The sequence below is a fragment of the Epinephelus moara genome, chromosome 7 (genome assembly GCF_006386435.1).
Source record: "Epinephelus moara isolate mb chromosome 7, YSFRI_EMoa_1.0, whole genome shotgun sequence".
NCBI lineage: Eukaryota > Metazoa > Chordata > Actinopteri > Perciformes > Serranidae > Epinephelus > Epinephelus moara.
The window spans coordinates 22,357,898-22,382,690 of NC_065512.1; the positions used below are offsets into that span (position 1 = coordinate 22,357,898).

General features: G+C 39.4%; 1 protein-coding gene across 1 annotated transcript; it reads left to right on the plus strand.

Moving 5' to 3' along the window:
- Positions 1-855: 855 nt before the first annotated feature.
- LOC126392933 (activin receptor type-1C) lies at positions 856-21,161 on the plus strand. The gene is made up of 9 exons (XM_050048700.1): positions 856-1,240; positions 8,094-8,324; positions 14,856-15,098; positions 15,401-15,631; positions 15,733-15,900; positions 16,242-16,398; positions 17,228-17,352; positions 17,582-17,712; positions 19,370-21,161. The coding sequence occupies exons 1-9, from the start codon at positions 1,171-1,173 to the stop codon at positions 19,493-19,495; spliced, it is 1,482 nt and encodes a 493-aa protein (XP_049904657.1). The 5' UTR covers positions 856-1,170; the 3' UTR covers positions 19,496-21,161.
- The last annotated feature ends 3,632 nt before the right edge of the window (positions 21,162-24,793 follow it).

Below are 24,793 nucleotides of genomic sequence, written 5' to 3' on the forward strand. Positions count from 1 at the left end.
CTGTGTGGACTGGATGTTAGCAGTGGTATCTGTCCAGGCTGGTTTCTCCAGTTCTGCTGACCTGAATTCAGCTCACATCCAGGGAGAGGAAATGTAATGGCCACAGGGGTGCAACATAGACCGGATTACCAACCAGGCCAAGCAGACAACTGCCAGTCCCTCAGGGGCCACAAACTTGTGGACTGGTTTTGGTAGTTTAATTAAGTGCCAATTTACCTGGGAAAGTTGCACCTCTCACACACACAACCAAAACAGGTGGGTCCTGCTTTATTACCTAATCTTGCGGCCCTGTTTAGCAGAGGGGCCCTGAGTGAACATCTAGATTTAAGACCTTCATTATTTTAAGTTTAAATTGCACTCACATGGAGCTTATCCCCACATGAAGTTGTGTTTAGTCAAGTTATGAGAAACTAACTGACCCAGAAAACTCACAGCAGGTACTGCTCCACCATGTAGTACTGGTTGGGTGTACGATAAGGCTGCCAACTATAATCTGCTGTGCGCACTGTACTTGATGTGCATTTAGAGGAGATACGTTACACAATAGCAGCACAACAGCAATTATCTTTGGCTCAGGGCCCACAAGCAGGTTCATAAACCTGCATGTCAATACAGACCTTTTACTGGCACACTGGTATGTACACATGCAGTTAAAGAAGAGTCAGTGCACTTCCTAAAACAATCACTCGTGTTCATATTGTGTTGGTGATGTGTGATGATTTTTTTACTTTGTAATTTTTATAGTGTCCTTATATAAATTCAGGATTACATTAACACATTCAGTGTGATTTGCTTGACCTGGTTTCCTTCCCCAGTAAGGATTCACACACCTCCGTGCATTGAAGAAATGTCTGTGTTCAGCATGCAGACAGGAGGTGGTGTTTCACTGGACCTGCAGCAGTTAAATGGATGTGCAACACACTTTCTCTCTGGCTCTCATTCACATGTCTTTATCAGAGGTCTGCAGCGCTAATCCTCTTAAATTCCAGTCAACAGAGGCGGAGCAAACCTCTCACTGCGTTTTACAGTTTCCTCCCCGCGATTTACTGTGGCGATTTGTGCGCGGTTGCATGGCCGACGGACTTTACCGCAATGAATAATGTTGTGTTTTTCTGTAGAGTAGCTGTGTACACGGTGCGTTAAGGAGACGGAGCAGATGCGGCTCTTGCCATGATTCGTCCCGGGAAGCAGAGCTTTCAAGCGGCGTTGATCTTTCTGTCTGTCGCCCAGCTGACTGCAGGTACAGTAGCTGACAGATCCTCACTTACACAGTTTGCATTACGTTAATCACATGCATTCATTCAGTAAAGTACATTATTTCAAGGTTTTATGGGAGTTATTAAAGTGATTTTCAGATAAATTGTTGTCTAACTAGGATAAATAATTCAGCTGACTTTAAAAATCGCCCATATTGTGTCCTCAGAAAGCTGTTATGTCTCCAACCACTATGAATTAAGTTTATTTAACTTTGAAGACACCATTTTTATACCTGTAAATGTTCAATCAAAACACACCTATGTAATTAAAAAAAAAATGCAAAAAATACATATAATTTATTTTTATTAGGCTATTGAGCCTAATAAAAATAAATTACATGGTATTTAAATAAAATAAAGAGCTCCTATAAGCAACTTGTTTTTCCAGTCACATGTAACTGAACACCTAACCTTATATAGACTATGTGTTTTGTCCCAAATAGCTTTAAATAGAAATTAAAACACAGAGTGCTTGGGCAAAATAGTTTGGCAGACCTGTGATTTAAGCGAAACATTCAGGCTGTCAGTTTTATACTTCAGATTTATTAGTTTAATACACCAGGATTGTTTCATTTGCACGTCTTATTGAGATCTGGATAGTCTTTTCTGGAAACTCTTACCTGTTTGTGTATCAAAAATGAAAGTTGTTTTATAATAGAACAACAATTTGTTTGACTAAATTCATTGAAGAGACAAACCAAGAAAAAATATCAATCATTCTCAGGTTTCAGTTTCATAAGTGTGAGGATTTGCAGCCTTTTCTTGTCATATATGATAGTTAAGTGAATATTTTTTGGCGTTTGAGCTGGGCAATTTGAAGCAGGATGTGATTTGCATGTTTCATAATTTCCTTATTCTTTATAGTCTGGACGATTAATGATAATAATAATGAAAATAATCATTAGTTGCCACCCAAATTGATACACTCACATTTACCTCCTCCCACTCACGTGCCATACCTGACTCTTACCTACTGCTGTCTGTGTTTGTCCTGGTGTGTGTCCTGATAAATGGGTGTGTGACTGAACACTTGTCTGTCTTATATAGTTAAAGACAGCAATGGCTGCAGTGTGCGGACCTTTTCCCTTTGTTGTTGGCTACTAATTGCCCAGGCTTAGACCAGGACATAAACATTAACTTGAGAAAAGTGGAACATGTGCATGTTTGACAGGAAGGTGTTTTGGAGCTGTTCCAATAGGCCAGCAGTGAGGTGGGTTAATAGTGGAAGAGATAAATGTTTCGCAGGCTCTGTCAGTCACCTGGCATTTCTTGTTTTCTTCACAGTCAATAATAGAAGCCCACCTGTGCATTTTATTTCGTTAAATGTAATTGAACACACAAATTCAGCAAATCAGCAGAGTGTTTTTCTCTCTAAGATGCCCCAACTTTAGGTAACAGGCTGCATAATGTAGATCCATTAAAAATACAGAGCTCAAATGAAGGTTGCTGCACTCTGTCTCTCTATATAATAGCTTTATTTGCAATATGAAGCTTGAGTGGCACTTTATATAACAATCAATTCATGCTGAGGATCTCTGTGATTAAAGGTTCGTCAAGTACAGTCCACTCAGCACTGTAGTCCTGTATTTCTATTCATGATCGTCTATATAATTATTTGAGCCAAAGAGATGTAGAAATACCATCAGCTGTACAGCAGTGAATAAAGGTAATAGAAACAAAACACTATATTTATATGTACTGGTCAGTAAGATGTAAAAATAACATGACAGACCCACAAACAGCACACATATGAAGTCACATTAAGGCACTGTAATGGATGCAAATGAATATAGATGCCCAGACCTACATATGTATATACATAACATACGCCTACACACAGCTCACCCACAACCAAACACTACACTACATACATACATACATACATAAATGCTTTGTTTGTTACAGCTCAGATACTTTGTTAAAATATGCAGGTGACAGGTAAGATGTGGAGCAGTAAACAGACTAAAACACTGTCTTAATTTTATTTTTCACCATGAAATTAATTTGATATATTGTGTTGAAAAAGGCAGTCATTTTACTTTTTGCTGTACATGGTGTGGAGTTTTGTTCCTGCATTTTTTAAGCAAACGGTATTTGATTTTTGGTGATTGTTATGTTTTAGGAGCACAGCATTGTTTTGAGCAATTTTTTTCAGTATTTTTTGTTTTACAAATTCAGTCCAGTTTTGGTTTTCATGGCACCTATTTCTCCAAACCAGTCATTTTCTTGCTAATAACAATAAACAATGGGGAAAAATTGTAATATATTACGTCCCTGCAAGATATACAGGATCCAAGACACCATTCAACACATTAAACTCACCAGTGCTCAGTCAGTCAGTCATCTACTTAAAAACATCTTTAAAAAAGATCAGCCTTGTTATGTCTGATTTACAGAGAGTAGATTCAAACTTAAATAATCATTGTCCTTGAGAAAGTTGTTGCCAAGCAACTCCCAGGTGTTATTTTAGAGACATTTTTGTCATATTCCTGTCAGGAACTGAACTCCTGATCTCTTTTGTTGGCGGCTGATTTTTTCAAGATGCCTGTCTTACTACTGGAGGATCCTTTAAAAAGTACCTTAAAATATGAGGTTGTATATTCACTATTTTTCTAAGTGTCAATAAATTAAAAGACCAAAAGTCATGATGACTTTATCCTGCTGAAATGCACAATGCACTGCTAAGCTGGGTGACATGTTCCTTCATTACAGTAAACACTGTTCTTTATCTTAAATCAATCATACAACATCTTGGTGCTGAAAATAGTTGCTGATATAATCTGTGGCTGAAAATAGTCCCCAAGAATGCACTGTTTATTCCTTTATGAGTCACATCAATTTATAAATGAAAGCTATATATATGTGCCCCATTTGTAAACAATTACATATATTTTGTAGGTATGAGTGCACTTAGAGTGCCTTAAGGTAAAGGAAGGATTCATTATTATTCTCTCCACATATAGTACTTAGTATAAAGTGAAACAAATTGCATTCAGTTCTCCAGGGAAATATGGAAGTCAGATGATATTGAGAGATGGACTAACACATTGCTTTTTTTTTTCATTGGATTTGTCAATTTTAAGAAAAACATAGCACAATGCCAGCCTTTTCTTTTGAAATATTAATCACTCATCTTTGTTGACACCGGCTGGGTATTTCAGGGGCAACCTTCAAATATTTTTCTTCATTTCAGTTCAGTATGAAAATAGCGGTACACCTCAGGGATCAATCCTTGGTCCCCCTCTGTTCTCTTTTTATAACATTAGCCTTGTTTCAAGCTTTTTTTTAATAACTGCCACATGGATGACACATAGCTGTATCTTATGTCCTTAACAATATGTCCTTCTTATTGAGTTGTCTAGCAACTCTGAAGAACTAGGAATCTTCAGATCTCATTCGAAATCAAAGGATACATAAAAAAGATAAATCTTATTACTGATTGAATTGGACAACAAACATGTTAATTCTAACCCCAGTAACAAAAGAAAAAGTCACTTGTGTTCATAGCATGAACCTTGACCATCATCATCTTGACCAGATTCTTTCAGTTGTGAAATGTGTATTTAGTTTAATGTTTTTTCTTATCAAGGTCTGGAAAATATTTAATAATGTGGGGGTTTTTTCTCTTGGGAAGAAAATCCTCACACAGTTCATAGATAACTCTGATTATGCCTTTTCAACACTGATTGTCTGTAATGTTCAGAAATAGTACGAGGTTTAGCACAAATATTTCCCAAGTTCAGGGTTAAAATCAGAGTGTTTGTTGTTTTGGAGTTGCCTCCTTAAAAACCTAAAAGGAGCTATAAGACATTCAGAGCATCTGAATCTGTGTGGGGAATTGTCAGCAGAGAAGTGGCTGAGCCAGCGGCTAGCAGTTAATGGTGCTCACAGCACAAACAATTAACAGTGTGAACATAGGTAACAACGGCAATAGTGTTAACAGAGCTGACGGTGTTAACCTGGGGGGAATAGGAGGTTTGGTATTACACTTTCATGGTGACCATGCCCTGCTATAATGGGTCTGAATGGCATTACCCAACCCAATCGGTAGGATAAATGTGCGTATTTAACATTTCTGCAAACCACCAAAACATTACATTTGTTTATTATTTTGTATTGGATACGCTGAAACTTGACGTATCTCAACAACACTGCGGTGAAGGTGTGATTAGGTTTAAGCACAAAAACCACTTGGTTATGGTTGGTTTAAAACCCCAATGTTTGGTTGCTCAAACACCGCTGAAAAACACAGCAATGTGTCAGTATAAAACACCGGGCTTGGTGCTACAAATAGTGCCACAGGGTGCTGCTAAAAGCACCCAGATTCAGTGCCACAGCACTGGTGAAAACACGACAAACAGTGGCTAAAACACATTTGGTGTTGTTGTTTGTTGGTTTCGAACAGTGGTCCGCGGCTTGGGAGGTGTCTTGCCTAGGTGACACGCCATCCACCATCCCCTCCCAATGTAAACAGCTTATATATTACATCATCATAGGAATGTTGATATGGTACGTATGAAATGTGCAAATGTAACATCTTTGTGGCTTGCAGAAATGTACATTGCGAACATTTTCTTCCAGCAAGTGGTGTCTAGTAGTAAGGCTGGTATTAGCTAGCCAGTGGAATGCACAATTTTCTTCCCAAGCGCGTGTCGGGTCAGACAAAACACTTTTGGGAAAAAAATAACACCAGTGGAATTCATACACAGGGACTCACATGCACTATTATGCACATGCGTCCAGGGCTGAAAAATTGGCTACAAAAACATTTGGTCTCAATGGCTAATTTTCCTGTTTATGAAAACTGTATGGGGGTGAATTTTTACATAACTTACCCATTTAAATATGTCCAAATATGGTCACCTCAGGTCACTTCTGGCCTCAAACATCCAAGATGGTGACAGCCAAAATGGCAAACTCGTGGCTTAAAAATGGGAGTCCACAAACCAGTAGATAATGGTGACTATTATTTCATTATTAATTTACTACCATAATTATTGCTACTCACAATGACTTGTTGAGTATTGGTCAGATGGGCTTCACACTACATACAAAACACAGCATCAATTTAAAATACAATCATGTCAGAGTAATGCATGGAGGTTTACAGTGGGCCAGAAAGAGTCCCTCTCAAAACGTGTAAGGGATGACCTGTATCCAGATTTTCTAGTTTCATGTCAGCCAGAGAGTTCTTTACCAGTTATATTATCTGAAGCAATCCTCACATTTGTTCATACATAACAAATACAGGTGATGTGAAACTGACAGGAATTCCTTGGTATAAAGAAGCAGCATACTCCTCCTCCTGACAGTAATATCTTTAGGGAATCATTTTGTTGCTACATGGCTGAGCTGGCACGCAGACCACTAACTGCACACAGGACATAAAATTCCACCCTTTTCATAAAAATGTACATTTGCTTGTCCTGTTAATTGGTACACCTGTACAAAGTAATGCAATCTGGCTATCTTTAACCAGCAGGTTCTCCACAAGGCTAAATCTAAATTAGACTGCACAAACCACCCTCTTCAATTGGAGTTTGAAACTCTTCCCTCAGGCTGCTTTTACAAGCTGATACATTTTAAAGTTTTGTTGAAACTGGCAGAGAAGGTATGATTTTACTTTATTTTTGTTTTGCGGTTTGTAGTGGGTGTTGTTGTTGTGCTGGACTGCATTATATTAAAAGGTATCTCTAATATTTTGCCCACACCATTTTCATGGATGAGGGAAAAAATGTCAACAAATTTGAAACTATAAACATCATAAAAGTAAAATTCATATCAGAGCTGTTGTATTGGATTGCATTAGATTGTACAGGTGGCCCGTGAGTGTATATAAACCGACAAATAACAATCAAACTTAAGGTTTTTGTTTCCAGAACAAACTAAACACACAAAGAGGTTACTTAAAGGTCGAGGGTGTAGAATTTGGTGTTTTATGTATTGGCAGACATGGTATATAATATTTATACTATGCTTTTATTAGTTTATAATCACCTAAAAATAAAAATCACTGTGTTTTCGGAACTTTGTGACCAACTTATATCTACATACATGGGTCCTCTCCTATGGAGCCCGCCATTTTGTTTCTACAGTAGCCCAGAATGGACAAAACAATGACTGGCTCTAGATAGGGCCATTCATGTTTTTGTGTCAGCCACTGTAGTGTTTCTACACGCTTGGAAAATGGTATTAATTTCAGTTGTGCAACCTTATCACTAGATGCCACTAAATCCTACACACTGGACCTTTAATAGTCTATGGTCAAAATTTTAAAAATACCTCAAAATGTTAAAAGAATTACTGTCAGGGAAGTTTATGATAAATATGTTTACAATTTTATAATGTTATTTATATGTGGACACTGTGGAGACCTTTACTTACCTTATTTTGCGTAGTGCAGTTATAAATTTGAGTTCCTCCATATATTACAAATTGTTTAATTGAATGACGTATGATATTCTTACGGTTTATTTTCAGGTTTTTCCAGTGAGCAGGCAGTGTAAGCTTGCTTATCAATCACCCACAGTCTTATCAAACAAAGCATGACAGCAGCTCCAAGAGGAACACAAGATTATCTGGGTGTTAAACTAAGAGGCATTACGTTGGTTCTTCCACCTCCAGACCTTTAAGAGCATGGGCCTGCTTACATAACAGGAGCATCCTGCTTCTAAAGAGTTAAAGACCACTTGCCATGGCTGTCTGGAAATTAAACTGTTTGTCTAGTGTCCTTTTCCCCCCTCAGTGATTTCACAAATGAATCCTTTAAGAGGTGTCTAGAAGTGTTTGTGGAGAAAAGAGTTATCCAACCATCTTGAATGATGTAATATGTTTCAGGTCTGAGGTGCGTGTGCCAGCTTTGCGCCAATCACACCTGTGAGACGACCGCAGACGGCGCCTGCTGGAACTCTGTGATGCTGATTGACGGGAAGGAGGAGACGGTCAAGTCCTGCCTGTCGCCCTCTGAGATGAAGGGCCAGGTCTTCTGCTACAGCTCCCGAAATGTCTCCAAGAGGAACTGCTGCTTCACTGACTTCTGTAACAATGAGACTCTGCATCTTCACCCAGGTACAACCAAAGTGATGCGTTCAGACTGATGTCTCCATTTCTGGTTGTCTTTTAGCTCATTTTTTAATGAAAGATAAATATTTTACCTGCTTTAGGAAAGAAAAAAGAGACAAAAATAATAGAGGAGAGATGGACTCATCCCCTCGGACAGATGCACAGACAATGTGACATTGCTCAGTAGTTACAGTATTCATTCGACAGCAACAACACTCAAATCAGTGTGGGATTTCCCACTCATTCTGGCCCCGGCTAGACGAGGTGGATGCTGATCCTACTAGATCCTGTGACATAACAAATCTGGCAGAGGCAAAAGGACGGCGGTTAGCGATCCTCCCCCTCCCTCCACTGATTTATAAATAAATACTCTGTCAGGCATCTAGTCCTACAGCAAGTTAAAAGCCTCTCATGGGTGTGCTGGATGGAAGTTGGCCTTAAAGCAGAGGGGATTACTTACACCTGTGGATAGACAACTTAGTGGAAAACACTGGGAGGTCAAAAATACAGTAAGCATCAGGGTTCATCGTGGTTTTACTGTGTTACGCTGCCGCAGTACATACACTAATGTTTAATGTATTGTTTTTTACTGTTTATTTGTAAAATTCAGAATCAATCCCCAGCATATTAAACACTGTATAGGCCCGTGTAACTTGGATCATTCATAAAGAATATAAATCAGATTTGTTAAAGCTGCATTAATCAGTTTTATTTGGCCAGTTTGGGGCAGAACCTCATAATGAGCTAAAAACACACAGACAGAAGTCCAATAGTCACTCACCTCGCAGCTACAGTATGTCGTTGGTTTCTCCTGAGAAAAATATCTCTCTTTGAGTGGCTAAATGCTCCAGTACATCCACCAGTTAGTCTCTGACTTTGTTTGTGTGCTGTTTTGGTGAACAGGAGGTCATGTGCATTTTTTTTTATTGCTGAAAACCGCAGCCTGCAGCCGTTAGATAAGGAATTTCGGGAACGGTTAAACCAAAATCATCAATAAAGTTGCCAGCCGTAAAACCAAAACAACAAGCTGAAAAATGTGAATAGGCACCCATGAGCTTAGGAGAACTGCAGAGTGATAATTATCTGTGCACCACAAGCAATAACCTTTACACAATATTCATAATCATTTGACTCATAAAAGTATTGATCAGTGCAGCTTTAAAGGTGTTTTATGTTGTGCTTGCAAGTGGAAGTGAGTGTAAAAGCAAAGCCCAGATTATAATAATAATATCTAATAATCTTTATTTATAAAGTGCTTTTCAAAACAGTTACAAAGTGCTTTACATGTCAATAATTAAAACAGACAAAACAACTTTTTAAAAAAAAACTGATAAAAACGCTTTAGTGTATAAAAACTGAGGAAATTAAAACAATTTAAATGAACTTAAACTTAAGTAAAATTCAGGAAAGGCTCTCCGATAAAAGTAGGTTTTAAGAAGGGACTTATAAGAGATCACTGACTAGGCCGACCTCAGGCTTCTCCAGAGCCTCGGGGCCCTCTGTTCCCTTTAGTTTTCAGCCGGGCCTCTGGAACAGACAAAAGATCTCTGCCCAAGGACCTCAGAGTACGTCCTGGCGTGTGTGGCACTAAGAGGTCGGAGACATAGCTGGGAGAGAGTCCATGAAGAGCCTTAAAAGTAATCAGTAATATCTTAAAATCTATTCTAAAACATACTGGGAGCCAGCGTAAAGAGGCTAAAATTAGAGTGATGTGTCTCTTGGTTCTGGTTAAAAGCCTGGCAGCTGAATTCAGTACATTCTAGAGTCCATTGATTGATTGTTGATTCACTCCTGTTCGGTGTTTTCGGTGCTGTGTCTCTCTGATGACTGCTGCTTATAGTCTGGCACTTTGTTGCTACCTTTTTATAAAGCCCTGAGCTCACCTGAGCGCTGCCGGGATACACACCTATAAATGTCCCAAACTCAGAAAATAAGAAAAAAAAAAAAACGGATGTAGAAGGAATGATGATTGTATGTTAAGCTTTAAAACATCATATTACATTAATATTTACTTAAGTGTGTGCATTTGATTGCTCATGAATACACCTTCCTGGCCAATTATTTTCATTGTTGATTAATATACTATTTATTTTCCCTCAGTTAATTTATTAAGCTTCATATGAATTATCAGAAAAGAGTGAAAATGTCTCTTTATCCCACAGGCTGAGGTTAGGTCTTTAGATGCCTTGTTTTGTTCAACCAACAGTCCAAAACCCAAAGATATTTAGTTTATAATCATACATCATATGGGATGAATATTAATTTTGGATGATGAACTGATTATCAAAACTGTTGCCGATTAATTATCTGTTGATCAACTAGTCGATGAATCACTGTTTCAGCTCTACATTGCAGACAAACTTTTAAAGATACATTTTTTGGGTGATTTTGCCTTCAGTGACAGTACAGCTGTAGACAGACAGGAAAGTTGGGTGAGAGATGGGAATGAAGCTCTGCAGGTCAGAGTTGAAACTGCAAACAATCTACTAGGTTAGCTAGATCTCACCCCCAGACAACTATAAAACTATAAATACAAAAATATAAAACAAATGTATTGAGGTGGGGCACCCAAACTCATTATACTAAAGGGAAACACCATTGTATTTTGTGGCTATATTCAAGAGCAGAACGGACTAAATTTCCCTGTCTTGCATTTTTAAACTTTTGACAATATTTACTCTTGGTCACAGTGTGACATAAACATTAGACTGTTCTTAATTTTTTAACATAACAATGAAAGAAAAACCTCAGAAAACTAAATGTTAGGTGGCACTGTCAGGCAGCAGTCCAACTCAACTGTAGAGGTGATCCAGGGCGATTTAAAGTGTAAAGTGCTGCGGACTGTTGATGAGCTGGGTCAGGGCAGCACCCCAAGGCTGTGATGGTGTTGACTGTGAATGAGGACACCAGAATCAATCTGCTCCACTGCTCTGCTAAATATCAGCATGTGAGCTCATCTAGAGTGGTGTTTATTGTCTTTACACAAAGACTTTATGTTTGTTAGTGCTCCTGCTGTGACTCCTGTACAGGAGAGGAAGTAGTAGATGGGAAGAATGCATTTACAGTTATAAAGTTAAGTTATAGGCAGGGGTTAGTGGTTTTGTGTAGCTGTAATTTCAGTTTAGTCTATTGTCCTTCAACACCTTATTCCTCAATTCCAAATTTCCAAACACTTGCTTAGATCAGGGGTCCTAAAACATATGGCCCACGGTCCAGAGTTAGCCCACTAGAGTCCAATCTGGCCCACTGGATGACTTTGCACAATTAATGTGAAGGCTAAAGCCCAGCTCCGACCAAAGATTCGCGACAAGATGGAACTGTTTCAGAACATTGCAGAGAAAAGCTGCAGCGGCGTATAGTGGCCAGTCTAAGCTTGACTCAAGCCAGCTGATGATGTCACCTGCATCTCAGTTGGTGAAATCGCCGACAGCTGGTTTTAGAAGGTAAAGCATGTAACCTGTTTCTACAGCCAATCATCCCCACCGATCCCTTTGTTTCTGTCCTCACGGTGTGCCGGTGTCAGACGGTTGGTCACTGCTGCTGCTCACTATATGCGCTTATGCTCCTCCACACATACACACATTCTCATTGACTGATTAATTGGCACGGGTTATTCATATTATTGTGGTGTATTTATTATAAATCGAGTCCATCCGATGCTGGTTTTGTTTATGTTTTTCGCCATTCCATTACTACCACAAATCCAACTGTAGCCAGTGTCTCACTATCACTATCCCCATTCATATTTTAAGAAGCTACAAATTATATTCAGCCACAAAATAAGCCTGGAAAACTGGAACTCAGAACAGAAGTACAGGGAGTTGTTGCATTTGAGATGATACACTGTCTCATGTTGTTACACTGGTGTGAACTGGCAGGTTTTTAGAATGTTGCAGACCAGCACTTTGCAAGTAGTTGCCTGCTTTAACTCAAGAAACAGGTGCCGGTTTTCAGTGCAAGTTAAACAGTAAATGGCCTTCCTGGGGTGCCCACTAGCTCACCTGTGAGAGCAGGCATCCCATGTGTAAAGGCTGTGTCCTTGCCACAATGGCCACGGGTTCACTTCCAACCCATAGCACTTTGCTGCATGTCATTCCCTCTCCTCTTCCCCTTTCCTTCAAAATGCTGCTTCAGAGGCTTTTCTCCTGATAAGAACGGTTCTTTAAAAAAAACAATGAATACTTATTGTGGTCATATTTAAAGATATTGATCACTGAAATGGTTTGTAAGGCAGAGGTAACTTAACCTGTCTCCTCAGTGGCTTCCCCTTTAGTTTGGTGATGTCAGCATTAATACACAGGAGTGGAAATCAGTGACCAGACTGACTGAATGTGAAAAAATGAGACATTACTGAAGCTACACTTGTTTTTCTGAGGGCAACTCAGGCTGTTCATCATCACTTTCCTAAATGAATTAACTTTTTCAGGATGTAGATCTACGCAGTAAAAGAAAGGGTGTTGTTATTTATAGGTCCTCATGCAATGGTTTTACTGGTCTGGTCCACTTGACATCAAACTGGGCTGCATGTGGCCCATGACCTACAATAAGTTTGACACCCCTGCCTTAGATCTTGTGTCAGACAGTTTAAAAAGTGACTACTGAGATTACCTCCTTGACCCACACAGTCACCTAAGATCCAACAAACAGTTACAGTTTGTAGAGGGTCTTTTGCCACTGGGCCAGAGGAGAGTAAAGTCTTGTTTTGCACCATGTCTGTGGAGCTCCAGTTGGACACGTTGCAGGATATGTATTTAGGTAAAAGGCTAAAGATGTCTTAGGAAACTGTGGTTTAGTTCATGACGTGTTGCTTTGCACATTGGGCCATTTGCAGATGTTGCATGTTTGAGGGACCCCTGGTGAGGACATTTCATGCTTTGGGGATTTGGGAAGATGAAAAGGCTGAAGAAACATGGATTAGGTTTGGGTTTCTCAAGTCTGTATTGTTTATGTGAAAGAATTATTAGTTCCTGTTATATGAGGTCACAGCAGTCTAAGTCGGCCAAATAATGTTGGTACTGTCCAAAGTTAATTTTAGTACAAAACTCCCCAGACCTATAATTTAATACTAAAGAGTTAAATTATAGATCTGGGGAAATTGAAAGGTTTTTGTGTGCTACAATGCTGTTACAGTGTTCTCTGTGCATTATGTTGTCAGCATGTGTTTAAATCTCATATTATCACAGCACCCACCAGCTCTGCTATTTTTGTTTGTGTCCAGGTCTCCTCTGTCCACCCACAGACACAATGAAGGTCAGAGATAGAAAAGCCAGGTTACATTGTTTTTTTTTTCCAAACCCACAGTTTATTCCCATGGTGCACCTGTTGTTGACCAGCCACTTATTTTAAATGAAAAAGCTTGTTGTTAGAATTTATAAAAAGCATTTTAAGTTTTACTTTTTGGAGTTTTAATGGCTGTAAAAGCTTCTGCCTCTGTCTCCTTATTGCTTTTGATTAATGACATTTATGGGCGGTGATGAAATTTTCTGGTGCTCTGGAAAAATGTATTTTTTGGCAGACAGAACTTTGCATCTGCCAAATACAGAATTTTTATCTCTGTAAATTTTAAGACTGTCAACAGGGGTGATGGTTTAATTTTGCTGAGCTTGAGTTAAGGTCAGAGAAGTGTTTCTCTGAAATGTAGAACATCAGCATATCACAGCAGTAGTTAAACATCACTGACAGGCTGGGCCCCTGAAAATGTCCAGTGAATGGGCCCTCCCCAGATCTACTTTATGACGGTAGACGGTGAAGCAGATATCGTTTTAGTGGACGAGAGCAGAACAGTAAAATGAGGCCAGCAGAGAATACTGGCAACGGTAACAGTGGTTGGTGTTGCCATTCAGAGTTAAAATATTTTAACTTCTTGCTGTCCTCTGCAATGGAATTTACAACTGGGCGTTACATAGCTCTCTCACACAAGGTGAAAACACAGATGGGCGCATTTGATATGCATTAACCCCTCCTGCCATTCCATTTGACTGTGTTTCTTGTGCCGTTCAGAAGGTATTGTCCGTCTGCCGTCTACTGTCTGCCTAAATCCATGTGAGCGCAGCAATTGTTTTTCCAACAGTTGCATACAAAAAAAAGAATAAACTCATACCATTTATTTATTTCTTTATATCTGTTTCTTTGATCCTGAAACAGTAAACATTTTACTAAAGCAACAATTATTGCAGTGTTTCTTTTACTTGTTTTATTAAGTAAAAGCGCATACTTAAATTAAAAATAAAATTTGATTGTCATTGCTTATATTTAGGATGAAAATGATTATTGCTGGCTGTCATGGGCCCCTCCAAAGTTGCTGGGCCCGTAATGGGCGGCCCTGGCCCCTAGTTCACTTATAATATCTCATGCACTGTAATGTACACAACACACAATAATCAATTATGACCACTAGAGGGTGCAACAATAATAGTGAGCTCAATGATTTATAACATAGTGCACATTCTCTCTCACTCTATAGAGTCTTTGTCTCAAGAGTTCAATTTGAGGGAACAAACATGTGCTAACATTGAGTGTGTGTTTGTGTTATGACAGAGAGGCCTTTGGAAGAACCTGGCTGGAGCAGGCTGCAGCTCGCCGTGGTGATCCTGGTGCCCTCCTGCCTGTTGTGTGTGGGGATCCTGCTGGGTGTGTTTATTGTGCAGGGCCACCGCTGTGCCTACAGCAGAGCCCACAAGCAGGACCCAGAGGAGCCTCTGGACGACCAGATGCTGATGTCACCTGACAAATGTCTCAAAGACCTCATCTATGACATGAGCACCTCAGGCTCTGGATCAGGTAAGAGAGAGACGCTGTCAGCGGATTTAACCAATATGATCAACAAGTAAAATGGAATAGCTACACATGAATATCAGCTTATCATCCCTCCTCAGTTGCTCTTCCTGAGGTTTCTACTGGTTTTTCTCCCGTTAAAGGGTTTTTTTTGGGGAGTTTTTCCTTATCCGCTGCGAGGGTCATAAGGACAGAGGGATGTCGTATGCTGTAAAACCCTGTGAGGCAAATTGTGATTTGTGATATTGGGCTTTATAAATAAAATTGATTGATTGAAATTGATTGATCATCTTGCTGCCATCTTGCAGGTCTGCCACTGCTGGTCCAGCGGACTATAGCTCGAACTATCGTTCTGCAGGAGACCATTGGGAAAGGTCGATTTGGGGAGGTGTGGCGGGGCAAGTGGCGAGGAGAGGATGTGGCAGTGAAGATCTTCTCCTCCAGGGATGAGAGGTCATGGTTTCGTGAAGCAGAGATTTATCAGACAATCATGCTCAGACACGAGAACATCTTGGGCTTCATTGCGGCTGACAACAAAGGTATCACATTCAGGAACACTATCCAGAGTGAATCAAGTTCACATCACAGTTATGACATAAATGTGCCAACATGTGACAGGAATATTTGCTGTGTGCTGCAGATAATGGCTCATGGACTCAGCTCTGGTTGGTGTCAGAGTACCATGAACACGGCTCCCTGTACGACTACCTGAACAGGTACACAGTCTCCTTGGAAGGTATGATCGTCCTGGCTCTGTCCATAGCCAGTGGGCTGGCACATCTGCACATGGAAATCATTGGGACACAGGGTAAGGCTGCATTAAGTGAATGAAGAGCCTGAATTCTTTGGCATTAACCTCATACTGTGGGATTCAAAAAATTAAACGTGGACCCCTTTAACTTGAATTCTTTAAGACATTTCTGAATTTTTTTCTGCAGTTATTGTGTAGGCATGTGAGAATAATAAGTTTTCTTTACAAGTTAAATGTAACATAGGGTGAGTAACTGATACACCAATGATCATTTGGGGGGTTAAGTATTCCTTTAATCCTGCAAAATTTTCCTTATTTTAACATATCACTGTAAAGATGAAAAGTATTTGTTATATATATGAAGTTTAAAACCTTATTTGTGGCCTTCTTGGTTCTAGGGAAACCTGCCATCGCTCACAGAGACCTAAAATCTAAAAATGTCCTGGTGAAGAAGAATGGCACGGCAGTCATCGCAGATTTAGGTTTGGCCGTGAAACACGACTCCAGCACCAACGCCATCGACATACCGTCCAACCACAGAGTGGGGACCAAAAGGTTGGACTGACCCTATTACACAATTAACTCACACAAAACAGTCATAAAATGAAACTGAAATGCCTTTAAACCTGGTCAAATTCAATTAATGTGCTAGATTTTTCATGGAGTTTTTACTGTCAGCCTCTGAATTTAAAGGTTTTTGGTGGAAACTAGTCATAGCCTCCCAACACAGAGTGAGCCAGCCCACTGTTTTATGCAAGAAAAGCAGAATCCAAAATCAAAAACTCAGTAGGTTTCCACTGTGTCATGCACATTCAGTCCCACTGCTGTTTGTTAACAGTTAGCTGGGTGGGTGTGTACACAGTGCAGTAATGATATAATGAGTGTTCTTGGAGGTCTGTTGGGAAAAATGCTAGACAAAAGTCACGAAACCTCAAGTTAGTTTGTATTAGACAGCAAACAGGACTGATGCAGGCGTGATACAACCTACAACATGTCATATATGAACATGTGTGTTTATCTATAGACCAAACTTAAACCCTGTATGTGTAGGATTAAATTCCTAGACTTTGGCGACTCCCAGTGGTACTATGAAAAGCTCACAAGATTCAAATTGTGAAGTACCCTGGAGCTAAACAGCATAAATCACCAGTGAGTGCTGTCAGTTTTGTTTTTATAGATGATATATTTGTTTGTCAGGTTCCCGGAAGCATAATGTTTAAACCTCTTTTCACTGACAGTGACGAACTGAGCTTGTTTTTCCTGTATTTTTTATTTTCAATTCAGACAACACGGGACAACAAACCCCCCACACAAATTGCTTACGGAAAGAACTACTAGGCTTTTTTTTTATTTCATTAGGTCTTAATCATTTTGTCCTCTGCAGGTACATGGCCCCAGAAATCCTGGACGAGACGATCAATATGAACAACTTTGAGTCATTCAAGAGGGCGGATATCTACTCGCTGGGCCTGGTGTTCTGGGAACTGGCCCGAAGATGCTCTGTCAGGGGTACTTTAAACGACACACACACTTATACAGTCAGTGAACACACTATGGCACTAATAGCACATGCATGACACCTCTAAGGAGACTGTAATTGTGTCAATAACAGTCAGTGGATATGTGTCACGTCAATTTGTTCGTTGCACGGAATTAAGTCACTGTACGTCATCAGACTGTGTGTTATTTACGTGGGTGAGGAAAAGTATGATAAACAAAATATCCACCTTTATCACAGGACTACATGAAGATTTCCAGCTGCCTTATTACGACCTGGTGCCTTCTGATCCGACCATAGAGGACATGAGGAAGGTGGTGTGTGAACAGAAACTCAGACCCAACGTTCCCAACCAGTGGCAGAGCTGTGAGGTGAGACAAGATAATGTATCTGATGTATCATCATGTAAGATAGTTATGACTGACACCATGATACTAGTGATACTAACTCTGATACACTCATCACAAGTGTGTGTATGGAGCTGTAAAAGTCAGATGCAAAACAAAAATAGACCTTACATGCCATTTGCTTAGAGGAGAAATATGGTTTATTACACCACAAGTACTTGGCAGCAGAGGTGTTCAGTGAATGTATTAACAAACTAAACCGGATACACATGAATCATCATTTTCACTGACTGAATAAGTCCCTTTAAAGGAATACTTCACTTATAAAATGAACATTTGTATATCAGTTACTCACCCTGTGTTAAGCTGTGGACAAAGATTCCAAAAATGGAAAAAAAATCTTTATAAAATTGGAGTTGAAGTTTAACAATAGCAGAACAATATCAGAACATCTGCTTACAAACTTATACAAATCACGCATTTGAATGTGCATTTGAATTCTGCTTGGTGTAATGCATGAGCTGAACTCAAACCACAGGTGCATTACTCACATACAGAAGTCTTTTAAATAGTAAGGTTGTAGCAAAAATGAATATGTTTGGGAAGTACTGAGCATATGACTGTATAAATGAGACTTGGATTATACTGCAGGAGCTGTGTGAGACTTTGTAAACTGATGGTTTGATATACTTTGTTAACTGTTGTTAAACGCAGCCCTCTATGACCCAGCCAACATTTGTATGTGGGGTAGTAAATGAGCTGAAAAATGGGCCCTATATGGGATTGTCCATGGGTCCCATAATGGCCTCATGCCAAATGCGCACGTGTGGATGTACCCAAGTTGGCCCAGGATAATATGCCCATTTTGGTACCCAGGTAGCCTTAGCATTAGCCATGTGGGGCCCACTTGGGTAAACCCCATGTGAGCAATTGGGATAGGCCCATTATGGGACCCATGGACAATCTCATATAGGGCCCATTTTTCAGCTCAGTTACAACCCACATGGGCTGCACATACAAATGTTGACTGGTGACTTAAGTTCATCAAGAATTTTCTCCATTTTTAGATTCTTTTGTCCCCGTGGAGGAATGCAAGAAAAACAAAGTTTTCTTTACAAATTCAAGAGAATGCTGGGAAATGAATTGATAAACAAATGGACATTTTGTGGCTGAGGTATTCCTTTAAGAATTGGAACTCCTCTCACCAGTCAGTAATGTTGTGTGATCAGCTCAGTTGTCCAGCATGTTATTTCTTGAAAAAAAAAAAAAAAAGGCTTAATGGAAGACTGCAAAAGCTTAACACACAATAAATTTGTTGCAGATCGGTGGTCCCTGACCTTTTAAGATTGTTAACAGTGTCAGCCAAGTTTGTGCTGAACTTACAGGAAACAGACTGAATGTACTACTGAACTGAAACACCTGTGAACTGTTTTGAGATGTGTTAGTTTAGAAAGAAATGAACTACAGGTGCCTGGTGGCTTAGTGGGTAGAGCAGGTGTCCCATGTACGAAGGCAATGTCCTGTGACCCCCAGTGACCCCAGATTTTGTCTTTTCTGATAACTACCAATGGGGGATTCAAAGCACATATACCTGAAGCTCATGATGTTTATGTTAGAGTTAGGGTTAGGTAATAAAGTGACATTTCATATAAACAAACCTGTCTCCTTGTTGATACCCCAGGCTCTGCGTGTGATGGGCAAACTGATGAGAGAGTGCTGGTACGCCAACCCTGCCGCTCGACTCACCGCTCTGCGGGTCAAGAAAACCGTGTCTCAGCTGTCCGTCATCAAAGACGTTAAAGATTAGTTTGATTTGTTGCACTGCAGATCAGCGCTGGTGCTGGCACTGGTGCAACACGATGAACTGAGAGATGCTGGGAGCTAACTGGGAGAAACTGTTCTCTCTAACGGCCTGAGGCTGCCCTCTGCAGGATGCAGCCACGCTGTTCACCCTCAGAGAGCAACTTCAGGTTGTTTTTGGTGCCAAAGTATTGTAGGGGGTGTCTGTGGCTGCTTTGCACATAGGCACCTAATAAAAAAAAGAACCAAACAGCTGGTAGGATGAGCCATATGAAATAAGACAATGTATAATGTATATACAGATTATTTTGCTACCTCAGACATTTAAGTGCCCAAAGCTTGAAGTTGCACATTGTGATGTTTTTGTGCCATATCTTGTAGCAAACACAGTATTGCTGGGTAGTTAGTGTGCTTACTGACAATCACAAAAGGATACCGAAAAAAATGGTTCTGGCTGGTTTTACATGGCACACTTACAGACTGTCCCTGATAATCTGAATTTATAAGCGTTTAAAGTGCTTTTGAATAGTGATTACAGAGCTATTGTAGATAAATGGTTTGTTGAAAGCTCAGTGGAAAGGTTACTGTACCACTGACAGGTACAAACTGTACATCCTTTAGCTGAATATATCCAAGTGGGTTGTCACTGTGATTTAGTGCTGACTAATGACAGCTGGTCCGCTGGTTCTGTTGGTCCAAATACTTTGACACCTATTGAATGGATCAGAATGACATTTGGTACAAACATTCCTGCTCCTCAGAGGATGAACCCTCATAACTCTAAAGATCCCCTGACTTCAAAGTGACAATTCACCACAAAATCAAAAACACGTATTTCCCCTCCTACCTGTAGTGCTGTTTATCAGTCTAGAATGTTTTGGTATGAGTTGCAGAGTGTTGGAGGTATCAGTCATAGACATGTCTGCCTGCTTTCGAATAAAATGGAACTAGATGGCAGTCGGCTTGTGGTGCCCAAACTCAACAGCAATGTCTCTTTCCAGAAATCATGACCCAGTTACTCAAGATAATCTACAGACCTTGTTGTGAGCAGATTAGGAACTAGTTTCTTTCTTCCAAGGGAAACGTGCATCTATTTGTGCTTGTGTGACAGTGTGAGATGTAACCATTAATGGCATCCTCCTCTGATGTGCTTTGACATAGCTCAGTGGTGCTAGGTGAGCTAGCAGTGGATGCACTCTTCCTTCTGCACGGTGATACTGTCGATGTTTGAAGTTTGTTAGAAAGACAATAGTTCCTACATGAAACTGCTCACAACAAGGTCTGTGGATTTCTTGAGTAACCAGGGGTCCCTTATAAAACTAGCGTAAGATCCATACTAAAAATGTAAGTACAAACAAAAGCCAAAATGGAGTGCGCCAAAAAGATTTGACAGTTTCCACAATCAGGCTTACATCTGACCATTGCAAATTTCCCGTCTCTAAAATGTTCATAAGCATGGGTCAAATTTTCTTCCATTAAGTTTCTTTTTTGTATATCACAACTTTTGCATGGGAAGTTGCATACGCCTCTTTCAGGCCTCAGTTCGTGCATATGCAATGTTTACAAATGAGACCCCTGGTCATGGTTTACCGCAAAGTGACATTGCTGTTGAGTTTTTCAAATGTGTTGTTTTGTCGCTTTGAGCACCACAAACCGAGTGCCATCTAGTTCCATTATACTTGAGAGAAGGTAGACATCTCTACAGCTGATATCTCCAACACTCGGCAACTCACACCAAAACAATCTAAACTGATAAACAGCACTACGGTAAGAGGAAAAATATGTATTCTTGATTTTAGGGTGAACTGGCCCTTTAAGTTTAACTGAGGCTGAGCTGACACTGATAAGAGTTTAGCCTGACAGACCAAGTCTTTCCCCCCATTTTCAGTTAAGTTAAAAACTCTACCTTTTCTTTAACGCCACCCTCAGGCCAAACCCTAAACATTGAGACCAACTAGTTATAAGAATTACATTTAAATTATAAAGTTGTCTCCTCATATTTTAACAGCCTCATGGGATCAGTAGAGTAGCTACAGACTTTTCTTTGTCTCATCCTTTACATAAAGAGAAGTACAGCTATAAGCTCCTGCTATAAATTTTGCACATGTAAAGCTTTCAGTTGCTGAAACTAGCTGCTCTCTGACAGGTGAATGGAAGTTTGTTGAAAAACAAAAGCTCATTCATGAATGTGAAAAGTTACATTTTATATTTCTGGAATATATTTATTCACACTGGAAGCATGTTATTCAAATTATAATATTTTAGCTGCCCTAATGCACAAGTCCAAACTTCAGTATTGTAAACATTGGCTCATCAGTATTTTTTTTAACGGGGGAGTCTAACAGCTACGTACAGTATATGTTAGAAAACACTCCATTTTACACGCTCAATGCTGTTTTATAGGGGGTTTCCCAATGTGCCAGATGATTTGACAAAGCAAAACTCAGATCAGATCTCCGTGAAGATCTTGATAAAGCCAATTAAAAAAAATAAAACAAGACAAATTGTCATTGGTAGTACTTACAGAGCACAGTCAGGGTGATGAGTGCACATATGATCACCAATGCCACTGTGTGATGAGGCCTGTAAAGCCTTGTCATAACAGGATTAGGGAAAGTGCACACAAGTACACCATGTGCAAAGGTGTGCCTGTGTGTGCATGTGTGTGTGTGTTTCATATCATGTGAAGTGATCCTGTATTTAAAGCTGTGAATCTGGTTAATCATTGTAGTGCTGTGGAGGAACTCTATCTGTGTTTCCCCTCCATCATAGCTTTCAGTTCCAGGTACATACGTCCATGTAGCTGCTCAGTGTTGACTCATATACGATGATAAGTGTTCTACTGTTATGATGGTGTCATGATTATTGGTCGATATGTAGCATCAGCTGTGTTGCCTCTTATAAATAAGCTATGTACAGTAGCCTGTCGCTTGTCTCTTGACAAATATCAGTTCATGTACACGTCTTCATTATCGTCTTTCTCTGAAATGATTAGTCGACTTCAATCATGGAATCACTCGACGTCGCAGAACGCAGATATGAAGTATTAAAAATGCAGTATTAAAGCGTCCAGCTCTGCCTGCACCCATTGAAAATACTTGTAATATAAATTTGTTTTTTTATCTAATGTTGGATGCTGAGCTGAGCTTATATTTTGTCTATTGTGTCATATCTGCATCTCTGAGAATCAGACAGGCGACACGACTCATAGTTGAGCATATGAAAGACTTATCAATCATTCCAAAGAGGAGTGACCACCATGTGCAATTTCTGACTGGTGTCTTTTTTTATATATCTTGTATATGAAATTGCTAAATATAAACAAATGTGATGCGGCTTTCATGAAATGAGACCTGCTTTTTTGATTTTCAAACCATCCAGTTATTTAGATGAATACTTTTGATTCATGTGAAACTGTTTTGTGTTGATGCTCAGATTTCATGCCATTGCATTGTATCTTTTCTCTTGCACTATTTATTCTATATAGAAATACGTGATATCAGTGGGTCAATAAACTGTTTTTCATGGAGTTAACGGCTTTGTTTTCATGGTATATGTCTCACATTGCAGTTGTGATTTTGAAAGCTCTGATTGTGCAGAGCTGTGCACATTACTGCACCAAGGACAGAATTTCCCGGAGCGACTTATCTGAAACAGGTCCTTTTTATCTTCCTCATCACTCTTTCATCTGAACTGACGTGACTCATCTGCGCTTTCTGTTCTACTGCTCTATTTGTATACACCGTTTATGATGAGTCCGTTAGACAGAGGAAATAAAAATGTAACTCTGAGGCCATCAGCACTACACAGATGAGTCAACACCGCAACACTGTGCTCGAGTTGCTTTAACGGATTTTTACTGTGTTGTCTGTCACAGTGTAACCCACAAAGGGTTTATGGGACACTTAAAAAAAGAGTGCGCAAAATGTCACAAAATTATTTTAGCTTTTATTTTAACTACTTAAAAGATAGACTCACATTTCTTCATATGAAAGGGTAACTTCTGTATTTTTCTACCTGGACTCTATTTTCACATTTCACATTTTTGTGTCTAAGTGACTAATGGGAACAACAATTTTTCTAATTGGCCTAGCATTGAGCAAAACAGGCTGCAATGTAAACACTTGTGGTATTTTTATTTAAATAAAACAAATACAAATTACACAACAACACTAGAACATATCATAAACCACTGACATAAACATATGGTAGTAAAAGGAAGGAAAAAACAAACAAATCAACAACAAAAACAAGCAACCGAAAACAGCTAATTAATAATGTCATAATCATCCTTCTTCTAAACTTGGCCTGAATCTATTCCATCTTTTTTCATACTCAACTAACTGCCCCTGCCTTATAGCAATAATGCCTTTGAACATAAAGAATTTTTTTTTTTAAAAAAGGGAAGAAAATGGGAATGTTAACCACTGTTTTCCTCTTGATTCAAAAATAAATCTCTCTCCTGATGATATAATAGTATTTAAAATGCTGGGACAACCATTTCTTCATTCACAGAGCATTATTGCTTGAGGACACATGGTCAAAAAAATCGAACTTGATGCAAGCAATCTTCAGTGTCAGATTTGCAGAAACAACAGTTTCCATCCTCCTCCATACCCCAACCACAAAGCATTTTTCTCATCTGCAGTATTTTGTATAGAATTTTTAACTGAAAATATTGTGACTTGGAATCTATAACAGCTTTATACATTAGATCATATACCTGTCTCCATGGCAATGGGATATCAAATATTCCCTCCCAGTGCAACTGAAACTTCTCTGGCTTGTCGTTTAAACCACATGCTCTCAAAAGAAAGATGTGTACATAGAAGCATTGCTCTTTTCTCTTTTAAGCCACTTGTGGCATGTTTGCACCATCAATTTACGTCCACTTAAAGTTCTTGTTATTGCCACTGACACACTCGTATTGTATTTGACAACATAATGGAAATTATCCCTGCAGAGAAAGACCTTTTTGTTAAAGATTAGGATCCTGTTTGTTTAATCAGACACAGCCTTGAAATCTCTATCACCAAACCCACCAGACTCCATTTAAATAAACAGTAATTTTATCATTTTAAAACACACTTCATCAAAGTCAACAGAAACAAAACAGAACTCACAAACACCATCTTGGTTAGTCTTTTTACTGTTCTAATAATCACCAGCTCTCGTTTGGTTGAAGTAAACCCTTAATTCACCCAGTTAGATGTGAAAATATTCTGGCTCTAAACAAGCTAAAATTTATTTGAATGGAGTCTGGTGCGTTTGGCAACTTCAAGGCTGTTTCTGGTTAAGCAAAACA